This window comes from Notothenia rossii, assembly GCF_949606895.1.
Source record: "Notothenia rossii genome assembly, chromosome: 6".
NCBI classification, from domain to species: domain Eukaryota; kingdom Metazoa; phylum Chordata; class Actinopteri; order Perciformes; family Nototheniidae; genus Notothenia; species Notothenia rossii.
In genome coordinates, this window is record NC_136909.1 from 70803963 (window position 1) to 70819577 (window position 15615).

General features: G+C 40.9%; 1 protein-coding gene across 3 annotated transcripts in view; it reads left to right on the forward strand.

The window, feature by feature from the left end:
* The first annotated feature begins 2953 nt into the window (after positions 1 to 2953).
* The window catches only part of wdr27 (WD repeat domain 27), a 53669-nt gene continuing 41007 nt past the window's right edge, over positions 2954 to 15615 (forward strand). The window contains exons 1-10 of one of the 3 annotated variants that reach the window (XM_079690020.1): positions 2954 to 3093; positions 11220 to 11361; positions 11707 to 11831; positions 12042 to 12155; positions 12246 to 12297; positions 12600 to 12670; positions 12790 to 12904; positions 13055 to 13157; positions 14806 to 14897; positions 15080 to 15144. In XM_079690020.1, coding sequence (XP_079546146.1) covers positions 3082 to 3093; positions 11220 to 11361; positions 11707 to 11831; positions 12042 to 12155; positions 12246 to 12297; positions 12600 to 12670; positions 12790 to 12904; positions 13055 to 13157; positions 14806 to 14897; positions 15080 to 15144 — 891 coding nt within the window. In that variant the 5' untranslated portion in view covers positions 2954 to 3081. Of the gene's footprint in view, positions 3094 to 4373; positions 4776 to 10350; positions 10824 to 11219; positions 11362 to 11706; positions 11832 to 12041; positions 12156 to 12245; positions 12298 to 12599; positions 12671 to 12789; positions 12905 to 13054; positions 13158 to 14805; positions 14898 to 15079; positions 15145 to 15615 lie in introns of those variants that run through there. The other 2 variants (XM_079690019.1, XM_079690018.1) reach the window with 2 other exon arrangements.

Here is a 15615-nt window from a genome sequence, read left to right on the forward strand (position 1 = left end):
TGTCTGAAAGGAGAAACCTAATTTTAAAACAACATTTTCAGTGTGTGACTTGAAAGATAAGTTCTGATCAATAATAAAACCTAGATATGTGTATGTAGTGACCCTTTCAATGTCAATGTCAGTCCCTTGAACAGTACAAATGTTGGGGAGAAAAGAAGTTAACTTTTTGCCATTTGAGAATATCATGAGTTTGGAGTTGTCTGCATTTAATACTAACTTGAGTTGAGATAAATGGGATGGAATAACATCAAAGGCAGACTGGAGGAAATCAAGACTTTGCTCTATAGAAGAGGATGAACAATAAATAACAGTATCATCTGCATAAAAATGGAAAGCAGCATTTGAAAAATTATTAGAGATTATTTACATACAGTATATGGTGAAATTATTGGTCCTAATATGGAACCTTGGCGCACACCCTTTCAAATCAAATCAAGTTTTATTTATATAGCACATTTATAAACGATTTTTGGTCGAGCCAAAGTGCTGTACAAATAATAAAAATACCCTACAGTAAAGACATTTTACAGCTAATACAACAGCAGTTTGTTCAGAATATTAGTATGAGAAGAAAACGACACCCTCTGTCCTTAGACCCTTACATCGTACAAGGAAAAACTTCAAGAGAAAAACCACAGTTTAAAGGGAAAAATGGGAGAAACCTCGGGGAGAGCAACAGAAGAGGGATCCCTCTCCCAGGACAAACAGACGTGCAATAGATGCCGTGTGTAAATCGAAGAGATAATACATTTTACAACATAGGTAGACCGAATGTTAGGAAATGCATGTGTCTATAATAAGAGGATGAATCCAAGAAGATGTCAACAATCCTGTGGGAGCCTTCAGGGAGGCAGCACGACGAGACCATGACCCGAAGTCCACGACTTAATCCAGAACTCAGGATAGAGGATCCAGGATGCGGGACCACAGCAAGAGGATCAGCCTCGACTCAAGATCACATCAAGACACAAAAGAAGAAAAATTTGGCTGGGTTAATCGGAACATGAGAATACACAGATAGACAGACAGAAGGAAGAACAAGCACTCCCTTTGGAGTGATTTTTTTTAAATATTGAAGTTAAATGCATCAATCTGGTGCACTTTGAGAGCAAAATGAAGAGATATATGGATACCTCTCAACATCCATATGAAACAACTGTAAACAGATTTACTTTGTCTTTATGGATTCGATTGTGGACTTGATTGTGATTGCTGCACATTATCCCTTACTTAATAAATACTTTTTTTGATAATCTATTATATAGAAAAGTATATCATATTGATATATAATATATAATTTATTGATAATATATAATATAATCAAATATAACAATCAAAACGAAATAAGTAGTATTAAGTATTAGGGCTAAGAAAATATTGTACATGTGAAATAGTTGTATGTATTGATTTAAATTGACATGCATACGCTAAGCAAAAAATAGTCCGTTGTTACTGTTTGAACTAACGTACCAACGGCACTGAACATATTACATATTACCTACCATATTACGTTATATACTTCTTACCTTCGATTTCTCTTGTTCTTCTCCTCATTCGTCTGTGTTTTTCTTCAAGTTTTATTGTATTTCTTCAAGTTTTTATCTTGTTGGTCGAATGCACTTAAGCGTCAGCTAAATGCAATGTAATGTAATGATCAAAAAACCCCTCTATACGTCTAGACAGCGTGAGTAAATTACCGTACAGCCAATCACAATGCGTGACGTCATTGACGTCATTACGTCGTGACGTTGTACGTATTGACGTCACTGGTAAGAGACGGACCCCGAACACATATGGTATCCCGAACACATCTGGTACCGACACCGGCTCTTCTGTTCCCTGCTCGCCTGCAGATCACACTTGGAAGCAGTAGCGTGGCGTGAGAAAAAAAATTAGGGGAAGCCAATAATACGTCCTTTCTTTTGGGGTGGGGGGGGGGGGGTGTCGTGGTCAATGTAATAACGTAACCAGATGAGTGATTACAGCGCCCGGTATCATTTTACACACATTTGTATCATACAGATGCAGGACTTACACACGCCTGTTATCTGACCGACAGGTCCGCACGCACTCTCCAGCCGAAACTCTAATAAACATTAATTCACAAACTAAATCAGGAGGCCTTTAACGTTTTACGTCCGGTTCGCTCCTTTGTTCCTCGCTGTACACAGCTCCAGTTTGGGCATTGGCCTGTCATCAGATTGTATTTGTTGTAGTCCAATTATTTTTGATTAAATAATCCAAATCTCCACCCTCCATAATTGCAATTGCTTCAGTTGCTTGCTTCTTTCTAACGGCGGTGAGAGTGGTGCAGTGGCTCTATCTATCTTCTATCGATTAGATGTATGATTCGAAAATTATAAAAGTAGGGTAGACATGTGGATATTATCCGACTGAACAAAACGTGCCATTACCTAACAGGTTCGTTTTCCACTGACCTTTTTTCGAGCTATTTTCCAAAATCCTGTGGAAAAATCCCATTGCTATTTTGTCGAGGGAAACCGAGCGCAGCTTACTTCCGCTTTTTGGGACGCGTCACTGCACCACTAAATTGATGCGATTTGATTGGATTGTGAGGCAAGGCCTTGGAATGGCCCTGACCAAGGTTGGCAGGGGCATGACGTGAGCCTCATCTGATTGGTCAATCCCTCCATTTTCTTTCACCAAGGGAAGCAAATTTCGGCTGGCCTCCTCTCGCAACAGAGAGTGCAATCTACTGTTTCACCATAACATCTAGAGGGGTGCTGTTTCACTCTTTGTAAAATACTCAATGAGAATGGGGGAGAGACGGGCCGGCAGCAACACACAACAAAGAATTTCCGAAACTAAACGAAGTGTTTTTATTTATTTATTACAATTATAACTACAATCCGAAAAAACAGGGGAAGCCTGGCTTCTCTTGGCCTCCAGGAGAAAACGCCACTGCTTGGAAGCGCGGCTAAGAAAAGGTTCCCCTCGGCCCTGGAGGCTGTAGCCTTTGCAGCTTGCTATGAACGCGAGCCGGCTAAACTAACCACTGATGTTGTGCTAGGCTAGTGGTGGCTGAGCTAGGCTAGGCTAAACCACGCTAGCGCTGCATTGATGGTGGACTGGGTACGTTACAACCGTTATGTTTGGACACAATTGATTGTATAATCTAACGCAGGGGTCGGCAACCCCTGGCACGCGTGCCAGCATTGGCACGCGGCACCTTAACCAGTGGCCAAGCCCGCCTTAACCTGCCATCAGGCCCTGGGGCTGATAGTTTTTGTAGGCCCCCTATTTAAACAACAAATCAAAGTCATTTATAGCCTGGGCAGGCTCTGTGATCGCACTTCTCCACTCTGCTCTACACGCGCCTGGTCCTCTCCTCCATATGAGTGACGTATCGGGCCTCCCTCATGTATTTGTCCGGTTGCCGTTGGCTCCCCTCCACGTAGCAAGTCCTCGTCGTCCTCTCCATCTCCTCCAACAGATAATGTCCCTCCTGTCTGTTTTCCCTTTCCCGCTACTCCATCGCTATCAGAACCAGACGGCCTACTTGTCTCCGAGGCCCCGCGGCCGGCACCGCTACCGCTCGGTACAGAACTCATCTGTCCTTCCTCCTCATCCTGGCCTACAGCTTTAAAATAACCTGTAAGCTTCGGCATTTTTTGTAATAGCTGCTTGTCTCGAAACTCCTTTTCCCTCAACAATTTCCTTTTCCGAGTGCCACTCTCAAACTTTTTCTTCACTCAATCACTCGCAATTTGAATAAGTCACATGTGAAACATATTCTCATTCTGACGTGTGGGTGTTTGTGTATATTTGCGTTTGTGTGTATTGTGTTTGTTTCCCGGGGAAAACACTCACGAGAAACACCGGCTGTTGTTATGCCTGCTGTGACGTCAAGTTACTCCGTTCTCCGCTTGCAATTATGCCATTACAAGCTTCAAAGTTGTATTTATCATCTGAATTTACCGAAACAAGTTTAATATTCTGAAAGCCAAGACTTTGTTTTTTTAAAATCAGATGAAGACAAACTGTAACGGACCTTGCCGTGTTATCTATGATTACTATACGTCTTACATTAATAATTTCAGTGGAGGGAGGGGGGGCGGCGCTGTGGAACAGCAGAGTGGCGAGGGAGAGCTGTTGTCTTCCCTTTACAAGCTTCAAAAATGTATTTATCGTGTGATTTTGGAAATGAAAGTTTCATATTCTGAAAGCCAAGACTTTGTTTACTTAATATTTTTTTTAAAAACACCCGAAATAAAAAAATAAAAAAATGGATTTAAAAAAAAAAAAAAATTAATTGGCACATGATAGGCCCCCGATCTCCGTAGGCCCCTGGGCTTCAGCCCAGGTCAGCCCGTGCATTAAGGCGGCCCTGCCAGTGGCACACTAGGAATAAGTGGAATAAGTGTGCAAAAATATTTAAATTGTATTTTCGGATCCTGAACGAGACCGCCGCCAGAGCGCGTCTCCCCATTACCTGCAGAAGGAAGCCATGCACGCAACGCAGCCCCGCTCTCTTTATCTCCAGGTGACATTCTGCCGCTTTCCTCCGTGGTGCAGTGCTGATCGTTTCACCACGGAGGAAAGCACTTCACTAATTGCAGTAGGCCTACCCATAAGGAGCTGTACAAATGCCGCCGTTTTTGCGTGGCTGTGTATTTAGTTGAAAGCCCAGTGGCGATCTGCTCATCTCTCATCGACATAATATGCTACAAAGGGGCGGACTGGCCATCTGTGTGTTGAACTTTCCTGTCGGCTCCCAGACCGTAGTCGAGGAGGGCAGAAGCAACAAGCTTCAGGTTCGATAACCCACTTTAGAGAGAGGCGAGCTCTTCTTGGGAGGCCGTTGCATTTATTTAGCTGTTCTTCTGTTTCACAAAATACATCACAGAGCTCTGTTTTTCTGCTTCCTCGTTTCACTTCCAGAAACATACACACGTTCTCTCCATAGGTTCTCTCACTGTCGCTCTACCATCCACAAACACACATGCACAAGCCACACCCCTCTCTCTCTCTCTCTCTCTCTCTTAAAGGGACAGCGATCTCATCTCACTCTGCATGACCCTAATATAATAGCATGTGTGCTCTGGAGAATCACAGAACGGACGATCGTCCTTATTATTATGCCGTTTAAACCAATTATTTAAATGTGTTTGTTAAATTCGGCATCATGCGAGTTGCGCTGACAGGTCCACACACTGCTTCAGGTCCACACTGCTTCCCCGCAGCGAGGCTCCCCCGCCCTCCTGCTGATAGTTGACGAGCGTCAAGCTCCTCCGCGGATATAATGTTTATACAAGAGACACATCTATGTAAATCTGATCAGCGAAAGCTGAATAGGCCGTGGATTGGACAAATGTTTCATTCACAATTTAACCTAAAGACAAGGGGCACAGCCATTTTAGTTCGGAAAAAAGTAAATTTCACCCCTACTAATACAATTTTAGATCCAAATGGACGTTATGTCATCATTTCTGGTACACTATCAGAAGCCGGTCATCTTAGTTTCTGTGTATGCTCCCAATTGGGATGATCATAATTTTGTGAAGTCGCTATTCCCCACCATCCCCAATTTGAATTCCCACCTATTGATACTGGGAGGAGATATGAATTGTGTTATAGACCCAGCACTAGACAGATCTAGTTCCAGAACTGTGGCGCCCTCTAAAACGGCACAAACTCTCTCTGCTTTTATGGACCACTATGGCTACGTCGACCCGTGGAGATTTTTACACCCCTCGGCTAGGCAATACTCTTTCTTTTCCCATGCACATCGTTCATACTCTTGCATAGATTATTTTATTGTTGATAAAACATTTATTTCGTCGATTGTCTCTGTTCAGTACTCACCGATAACTGTATCAGATCATTCAACTGTGATCCTGGACCTTCACTTTGATCATAAGCCTAAGGAATTTAGATTCTGGCGTCTTGACCCTCTTTTACTTTCTGATGCAGCCTTTTGTGAGTGTATTTCGGAATCAATTGCATTCTTCTGTGAGACCAACCAAAATGAAGAGACCTCTGCGTCCCTACTCTGGGAAACTCTTAAAGCTTTTCTTAGGGGTAATATCATCTCGCATACGTTCATGTTAATAAACTTTGTAGAGCACGCCAAAGAGAACTGGAATAATCTATCATTAATCTAGAAAACCAACTATTTTCCACTCAATCACCTGATCTATTTAAAGAACGGATGGGGCTCCAAACAGAACTTCACCTTCTCCTAACAAGAAAGGCTGAACGACGACTCCTACATTCACGAGGGTCTATATATGAACATGGTGATAAAGCTGGCCGTCTCCTGGCCCACCAACTAAAGGCTAGGGTTGCCTCGATCCAAATCACCCAGATTCGGGACGGGTTGGGCTCTCTCACTTCTGAACAGGGAAAGATTAATAACATCTTTAAAACCTACTACTCTCGTCTCTACACGTCTGAATCCCCTGATAACGAAGGTCAGCTACATACATTTTTGGATAAATTAGATATGCCCAAGATTTCGACTAACGACCAACAGACACTAGATGCCAAACTGCAGCTTGCTGAGATTAAAGAGGCAATACAGTCCATGAACATTGGCAAATCACCGGGACCTGACGGAAACCCGGTAGAATTCTACAAAAATTTCTCAAATCAACTGTCCCCATTATTATTAGATAATTATGTTTAATTCGTCGTACGACCAAGGTTCACTGCCGCCCACCCTTATGCAAGCCTCTATCTCTCTGATCTTTAAGAAGGGCAAGGACCCGTTGAGCTGTGCATCATATCGCCCAATCTCGCTCCTTTCTGTAGATGTGAAAATACTTGCGAAGATTTTTGCTCGCCGGTTGGAATCTATTATACCCTCCATCATTTCGGAAGATCAGACGGGATTCATAAGAGGGAGGCACTCCTTCACAAATGTCCGAAGATTTCTCAGCGTCATCCACAGCCCGCCTTCTCCTGCTGAACCGGAGGTTGTCATATCTCTTGATGCTGAGAAGGCCTTCGACAGGGTTGAGTGGGCCTATCTGTTTTCTGTCCTTCAACAGCTGGGCTTTGGTCCAGGCCTCATCTCCTGGGTTAAACTTCTGTACTCTTCTCCTCACTCCTCTGTATGTACGAACACCCAGTGCTCCAAATTCTTCCCTCTTTTCCGCGGGACGCGTCAGGGGTGTCCGCTCTCCCCACTACTATTTGCAATTGCTATCGAGCCATTGTCGATTGCTCTAAAAGCAGAGAGAGGAATTAAGGGGATTCAGAGAGGGGATATCGAACACAGGGTCTCATTATATGCTGACGACCTTCTTCTGTATGTGCGCGATCCTATAGCTAGTAATCCACACATACTCTCACTTTTGACCACTTTTGGTTCATTTTCAGGATACAAATTAAACATCCAAAAGAGTGAATGTTTCCCTATCAACCAATTGGCTGCAGAATTACCTCTTTTGTCGTTGCCTTTTAGAATATCCAACTCAGGGTTTAAATATCTGGGCATTGCAATCACGCAGTCTTTTGGTGCGCTACGGGAACAAAATCTTACTGTCCTGACGGCAACAGTCAAATCTGACCTAGAGAGGTGGGGCCACCTGGCACTCTCTTTAGCGGGAAGAGTTCAGACGATAAAAATGAATGTACTGCCCAGATATCTATACATCTTCCAATGCCTACCTATTTTTTTGCCTAAATCTTTTTTCACTGCTATTGATAACATTATTTCCTCATTTATTTGGGCTGGTAAACATGCAAGAGCTAGTAGACCATTACTGCAGAGGGACAGGTTCCTGGGTGGGCTTGGTTTACCTAACCTTATGGGTTACTACTGGGCCACAAACACACACAAAATCATGCTCTGGTTCACTTCACCCCAGAGTGACTGGTGTCTTGTGGAGGCCAACTCATGTCGATCCACGTCACTTCAAGCCCCCGCGTGTAGCACTCTGCCCATTTCCCCCTCACAATTCACATCTAAACCCCTTGTAATTGGCACTTCAAAGATCTGGGCACAAGTTAGACGTCACTTTGGTTCGCTTACTCTTCCTCAAGCGACTCCTGTCTGTAACAACCATCTATTTTTACCAGCAACAATTGACCCCCAATTTTCTCACTTGGAGAGGGAAGGCCTCCGCTGCATAGGGGAGTTATACATTGATAGCCTGTTTGCCAGTTTGCCACTACGGGTTGCCTTAATCTAAGAGGATCTGATTTCTTTAGATACTTTCAACTAAGGGATTTTGCTAAGACCCACTCTCCACAATTCCCCCAATCCCTGCCTCCCAGTGGAGTGGATCTTGTACTTAGAGCAAGAACTTTGTCTAGACGCCATGTCTCTTATTTTTATGAACTTCTTTCTGTGGTTGATGAATCTGCCATTAACAAGATTAGAACTAATTGGGAAAAGGAACTAAAGTTCACCTTCTCTGATGACTGTTGGAAGGAGGCCCTGAGAGCCGTTAACTCATCCTCCAGTTGCGCTAGACTCAGCCTAATACAGTTTAAAGTTCTCCATAGACTACATTATAGCAAGGCTAAGCTCTCCAAGATTTATCCAGATAGATTAGATGACCGGTGTGATAGATGCTCCCAGGCCCCCTGCGACCTGACTCACATGTTCTGGTCATGCCCTACATTATCTAGCTTCTGGCAATCTTTCTTCGAGTGTATTTCTGAAATTGTAGGTCTAAAAATCTCTCCATCCCCTCATGTAGCTATTTTCGGTAGGACCCCAGATGAAATCAACATTATAAACACTCAAACCAATGTCATTGCCTTTACCGCCTTGATTGCTCGTAGGAAAATCCTTCTTTTGTGGAAATCTCCTTTACCTCCCTCTTTTAAAATGTGGCTGAGTGATACTATGTCTCTTCTAAAGCTGGAAAAAATTAAGTTTACTCTCCGGGGTTTCTCGGATAAGTTTTACGCTCATTGGAGGCCACTGATCAGCTATGTAGACCGTCTTCCCCCTGATATGGTGTCGCTGTAAGGATTCAACCTTTATTTATCCATCTATAATTCTGATATGATTACTCCCCTGTCCGCCACACATGCAGCGCGTGTGACATCCCTGAATATTTGTTAGTATGTGTACATGTATGTATGTATGTATGTATGTAAGTATGTATGTAAGTATGTATGTATGTATGTATGTATGTATGTATGTATGTATGTATGTATGTATGTATGTATGTATGTATGTATGTATGTATGTATGTATGTATGTATGTATGCAGGTATGTGCATGTATATTATTGTATCTATCATTTTGTATTGTATTGATGTACTGTTGCCTCAGTGCTCCGGGAGAGGGGTGGTTGGGATGGGATGGGATGGGATGGGTTGGGATGGGGCGGGGTTAAGGGAAAGTGAGTAAGGGTTCTTTTGGGCGGGAAAAAAATGAAAATGCCTTAATTGCTGTAATGCACTGTTACACTTTTGTCTTACATGTGAATAAAAATATTTTTGAAAAAAAAAATAATGAGGACCACAGCATCCGCTATGGTGATGCTGGAGATCTAGTCTCAACCTGTTCGATACAGCTTAATCTGACTTTGCTCCCAGTCTTATTTTGCGTCCCTTGTACAAAGATGGAGGAGTCTTTCACAATACCTTCACATGTTTGACACTTAAAGACGTGAGAAGAGATTACAATCATTCTTCATTGCTGAAAGTTGCATCAGTGTAGCATATGAGCCCTCTCCCTTTTCTAGTCATAAGATCCAGTGGAATATTTCCCAGCTGCTGAGCTTGGAGGGGGCTCTGCCAATTTTGCATATCCCTTTCTGACGAGTGTGTTGGTTAATCTGGCAAGGCATTGCAACACTTCCAAGCTTTCATTTTGACAAAGAACATAAAGCTCCAAGTTAGTTATAGCAGGTAGCCTACTTTGGGTTGCTTGCGAATTCATTTATTAATCTACAACATTAAACAACCCAGCACCAAGAGAGGAAGGAGAATACTGTCAGACTTTATATGTTGTATGTGCTCTATTTGCAACCACCAAGACAAGACAGTTTCCAAGGAAAAGGAAGAATGGGCTGGTTTAACCTATTCAGTGTGGGGATTTCCAAAAGTAAAACATGCATTGTTGTTTTTAATCTCATCCAGTCATTGATTTGCAAGTTGTGATTTAATTAATTAGAAGTATACCATTTTTTTTATTTGTATATTGTGTTAAAATATAGTATACTACTTTACAACATGTCTTGAAGCAGGGCCTGTCAGTACGTCCTAAGACTAAAGGTGAGCAGTGATTGCCATCTTGTGGTCAAACGAAGAGGTACAAAAAGGAAGCAACCATGAATGTGTTAAAAAAATATATTTTTAAAGAAGATACATTTAATGGTAACGCATAGTAACGTGTAGCGTTAAAAAAACGGAAGCGTGGATGTTACATATTTAAGGTATATAAAAAATGATTGGCAATGCAAATTTGAATTACTTATGTTGTTTTAACTTGTGTGAATCGTTTATTTGTAGGCGTAGGCTGCTGTTAACGGAAGTTGATGACGTGTCGGTGTCCTAGCAACCTGCGAAACATGTCCACCTACAACTTTTGTGTAGAAGAAACTACATATCTTCCTTAAACATGAACTAACTTTAATGTCACTGTTGGTGAAGCAAAAGTACCTGTACGGCATGACTCCTCGGTTACTTTTAACGGGAATTAATTAGCGTTTTCTGCTGGCGCGGCACTCCACCAGAGTTTCCTGACAGGAGCAAAGATGGTGACTGAAATGCTCAGTTTACCTTGTGATAGACTTCTGTCACACCGACAGCTAGCATGTTGTCACACTTATTGTGGCATACCAGTGGAGGGCAAGAACATGTTAATTTACAGTAACATGGATAAAGATAACAAGGTTTGTATTTATGTACACTTTTTAAGAATTAAATTGGCTAGGTCGCTATGTTTGTTAACATGACTGCAAGTGCAAACCCCAGGATAGCTTGTTTAAAGTCCTCATGTGTAGGCGTATTTGAATAGGGTATGTTTTTTAATATGAAATATTCTGTTTTTCAACATTCTGTACATATAAAACATAATCATTTTGACAATTAAACAAAAGTTGATACAATGTCGGCCTGTCTAATTAAAACATTTGCCTCACTAAGGTAAGACTAAATTATATCTGACATGGATACATATTTTATATTGCTTTTTTTAAGATGGAGAATGACAAGATTGATCTATCACAGAGCCACACATAACTTATTATACTACATTGCATATTTTACCAGAGTCTGTTTGTCCAAAGCCCCTGCTGCTAACAGGCCACCATGGTGAGATCAGTGCCATGACCTTTGGGAAACTACGTGGACCTGTTCTCCTTTGTTCTGCCTCTCCTGACTATATCATTGTCTGGGATATTGAACTGTGCCACAGGAGAACACAGGAGGGTGAGGAAATATGTATCTCTTCGTAGTGCAAAACATAGTTGCTCCCCTGGCCAAAGGTGGTTTTCAGCAAGAGTTTTTATCCAGTGTTTATTTTATTCTGAACTACATGTTTTTTCTCCCAACCCTCATTATATTGCCCTACCAGTTTAGTTCCCTAATTAGTTACAAGTCAACCCTGTGACACAAATCTGATATCATATAGGCTACTGTGAGTATGATCATTTTCCTGAGTGAAACTCTTAAGAAGCCTGCCATCTAGTGAAAAATATCCAGATAGCCCACTGATGTCTACTATGGTCCTGTACGTCATTTGCTTTGCTTATAAACAGACTCATTTGTTTGCAGGTAAAGTTGCTGCTGGAACAGTTATTGGGACTTTACTGGGAGAAGTCGTCCATCTTTCATTCTGTTTCTCTGATGAACGAGTGGCTGCATGCTCGGGATCAACTTTGTATATTCTCAGCTCAAAGGTACAAAATAATGTTACTTTGAACATTTCAGTATTCCTTTGTGCACATAAATCCTCCCTGAATGTTCTATTTCTCACATGGATTACAAATACTGCTCTTTCTTTTACTTCTCTATGTTATACGTTACAGACATCTAAAATATGTGTCATATTGTTTATTTGCTGTAGCCATCACTCTAATCAAAATTGTTAATGTTATTTTTCACATTAGAGACATGAAGTGATTTTTACCTTTACCAACCACCTGGGACCGTTGACGTCAGCAGAGTTCTGTCCCTGGAATAAAAACATTCTTGTCACAACTTCAGAGGATCGCACTTTTAAGGTACCATAATAAATATCCCACTTTTACATTAATTTATATCAACTGTTACACAAACTGTAATAGTTATTAATAGAAAGTGTCTCTTTGCAGGTGTTGGATTTAAAAACTGAAGCTGTTTGCTACCAGTCTTTTGTGCTTTCAGGTATGATATTAACTCTTAAAAATCTTGTAAAAGAATGTACACACCTTTATTCACTTTGTACAGTAAAGGTGGTTTTATCGCATATATTAGTGGGATCTATTTAAAATCGGGAATTGTTATTATATATCAATATAATAAATATCAAATTATAGGTGTCAAAGCTAATCATTAAGCATTTAACTATTTATGTTTAAAGGCATGCTTCAGTAGTGGTAGCTGTAGAGGAGTCAGGGCCCTGCTTTATTATTAATAATATAATATTTACTACCAACCTACCCAAAGTAAATTCTTCAATTCTTAAGGCTCTCCCCTACTCAGTGTTTTCTTCTTGGAGGAGAACAGGCACCTTATCACTGGCTCAACTGATGGACAGGTGAGTGACTGAGGCACACAGTCCTTAACAGCTCACACTCACTATCTGACTCAGTCTGTGCTATCACATGACGACATTCCACTAGCTGCTAGTAACAAACCTGTTCCTGTTTGGTTTAGCTGTGGTGCTTTTCTGTCACCGATGACCACAAGTGTCACCTGGTGTCCAAAATGGACCTTCAGAAGATGGAAAAAAGACATCTACAGCACCAAGGCACTGTCAGCGACCCAGCAGGTGATGTTACTGATCTATCAGAAAAACAATGATGGAGAATATCTTGTACTGGCTTTGTGAGGAAATGTATTTTCATAAATCATTTCTTTATTTTCAGCTACGTATATGATTATTTTACATATTTTGAAGGTTTTGGACATTTTCTTCTAGGGTTCTCAGAACAGTTAGCTGAAGATAAAGTGGATACTTCAAAACCTGTTCTCAAAATGGCTACATGCAGCTCATTAATTGATACCAATAATGAGCTTAAAAAGTAAGTTAATCCTTTTATAAACATTGCTAAATGTTAATAGGAGTTATATGATTGCTTGGTATGGTTTGACACAAGAGACTTCTGATGTTGTTGAGCTGGGGTAACTGCAGAGTTGATTAAATCCTTTAATGTTTTCCAAGTCCCAGAAGCAATTTCTTTGAATTTTGAGACCTAGATAAGTACTGACAAGAAGGATATGCATAGATAGATTTCATAGTTTCACAATAGAGGCCGATCTAGCTCTCAAGTGCTATAAAATGATTAATAGTTTTGAAATGTGACTTTACCACAGGGAAGAGCTGCTTTGCTTCATTTGTGACAAGGAATCTTAATGTTGAAACAAGACTTGATTCTGTCAACACTGTGGCCATCCTCAAGGGCTTAATTCTTATTTCCACTAGGTAAAAGTTGTAGCTGATCCAGGAAAATATTACACAGGCAATTCAAACACAGTTGTCATGAAAAAAAAAACAAATAGCTGCATTTTTCTTCCAGTAACACTGCATAGATTTCTGAAAAGCCTGCACCAAAATGCAACCTCTTCACGGCTACTTGCGGCACGTGTCCACGTAGTCGCTTCAAACGTCACAGGAAACTTCACACATCACAGGAAACTTTGCAGGCTTGTAGCATAAACTGCTTCAGGCTGTTAAAACATTTGATGTTATGACAGGAAGCAGGCACTTAAAATGCCCCAGCATAACTTTCTGTGTATTTTGTGGACCACTGGAAATGAAATGGACGTTGATTCCTTATTTTTCCAAGCAAAGCATATGATCTTGGAGCAGTATCTTCATAATCTTAACTCAGGACCTCTAACAGACGCTCCAGTTCATCAACCGCATGATGTCTGTCTGCAACCACGGTTTTACTGGACTCCATTTGATGGGCTTTAACAAATAGGTCTTTCTTTGCTCAGGTGTATGATGGGTATGTTTGCAGCTGGAAAAGTTTCTGGTTTCACATCCAGTGGAAGCTGACTTTTCTACTGTTAAAATACAGTATTGGTGAATAAAAGTGCTATATAAATATGGTTCTGGGGCTTCAAATTAGCTATTGTTTTTAGAATACTTTTTTAAATACTAATGTAAGTATGTTAAAGTCAGTATATGTAGGATTTAAGACTTTATGCCCCCCAGTAGAGAATACAAAATATAAAAAAAACATTGTGGCTAACAGCAGTAAACCTTAATCTACGAAGCTAACAAAACAATTTTTGTGCAATTATCACATAAACCTCCACACGCAATGGTCTCCATCCTGCACTGAAGCCCACGCTCAGCATGAATATAATGATGCACTAAAATATAAAATCTGTCCCACAATGTTATAGCCTCAGCATGAGTCTCAGTGCAGGAAGTGGATGAAAAGGATCCTTCAGACTCAGCTCGCAAACCTTTACTCGGTGGCAGTATTTTCCATCTTTCTGGGTGTACATAGTTTAGACTACGTGAAGTCAATGGAAACTTGAATAAAAGCCTATAGTTCTATGGTGTGCTTACCATGCCCCTCCATCACATCAGTATGTTTTTCTTTAGTATGTGGTTACATTGTCTTTCCCCAAATGATCTGTCTTTCCCCAAATGATCTGGAAAAAAGGGAAATCCTGTAACAGTGTTTCCATACTTTTCTGTGTGGGCCCCTGCAGGGACAACAGCTGGTTATGTATTGGAAGCTCCGACGGCCTGTATGTGGTGGAGCTGGCTACTTCAGAACTCCTAACAGCATTTTATTTCAAGGGTAGGCTGCTGGTGGTGACACCTCTACAATTGCTACTCTACTCTGTAATTTGTTTAAGCACTAATGTTCAACCAGTGCACCATTACACTACAATAGGAGACATTGTATACAATTATTTCTTTTCAGAAAGGTTTCACACACCTAAGGGAATTCACTAACAACCCCATGAACGATTTGTCTAGATTACCCCATCTTGAGCATCTCAATGGCAGGGTCGTGGTCAATCTCTCCAGGCTGGGATGACTCTGTGAGTAATTACAGTAATATCTTCATGAAACCACATTGAGACATTGCGCTGTTATCCTTTCAACTGTAACAATAATTAAACTGTCCTTCAAAAGATGCTTGTACTAAGTAACCCTTATGAGATTTTTGTCTCACGAAAGTATTCCTTAGTCAGACCACATGCTGAGGTTGATGCAGGCCTGGCTGCTATTGTCAGTTCTGCTAAAAGTTGTTCATATCTGATGATAAAAGTCACACAAAAATGAAAAGTTAACTACTGAATTATAAATATATAATTATAATATAATACTTAAATCAGTTCATTTTCAGGGTCTGGATCTTTGTGGAGTTTTTCGTTTTGATTGACTTTTGAAAAAAGTTCTGAGATGCTCCTCTTCTCATTCCTTACGCTTTATTTCCACAATCCGTTCTTGAATAATGTGGAATATACTTTTTTTGAAACAGGTATGGAGTGATGCAATTGTTTGTTACT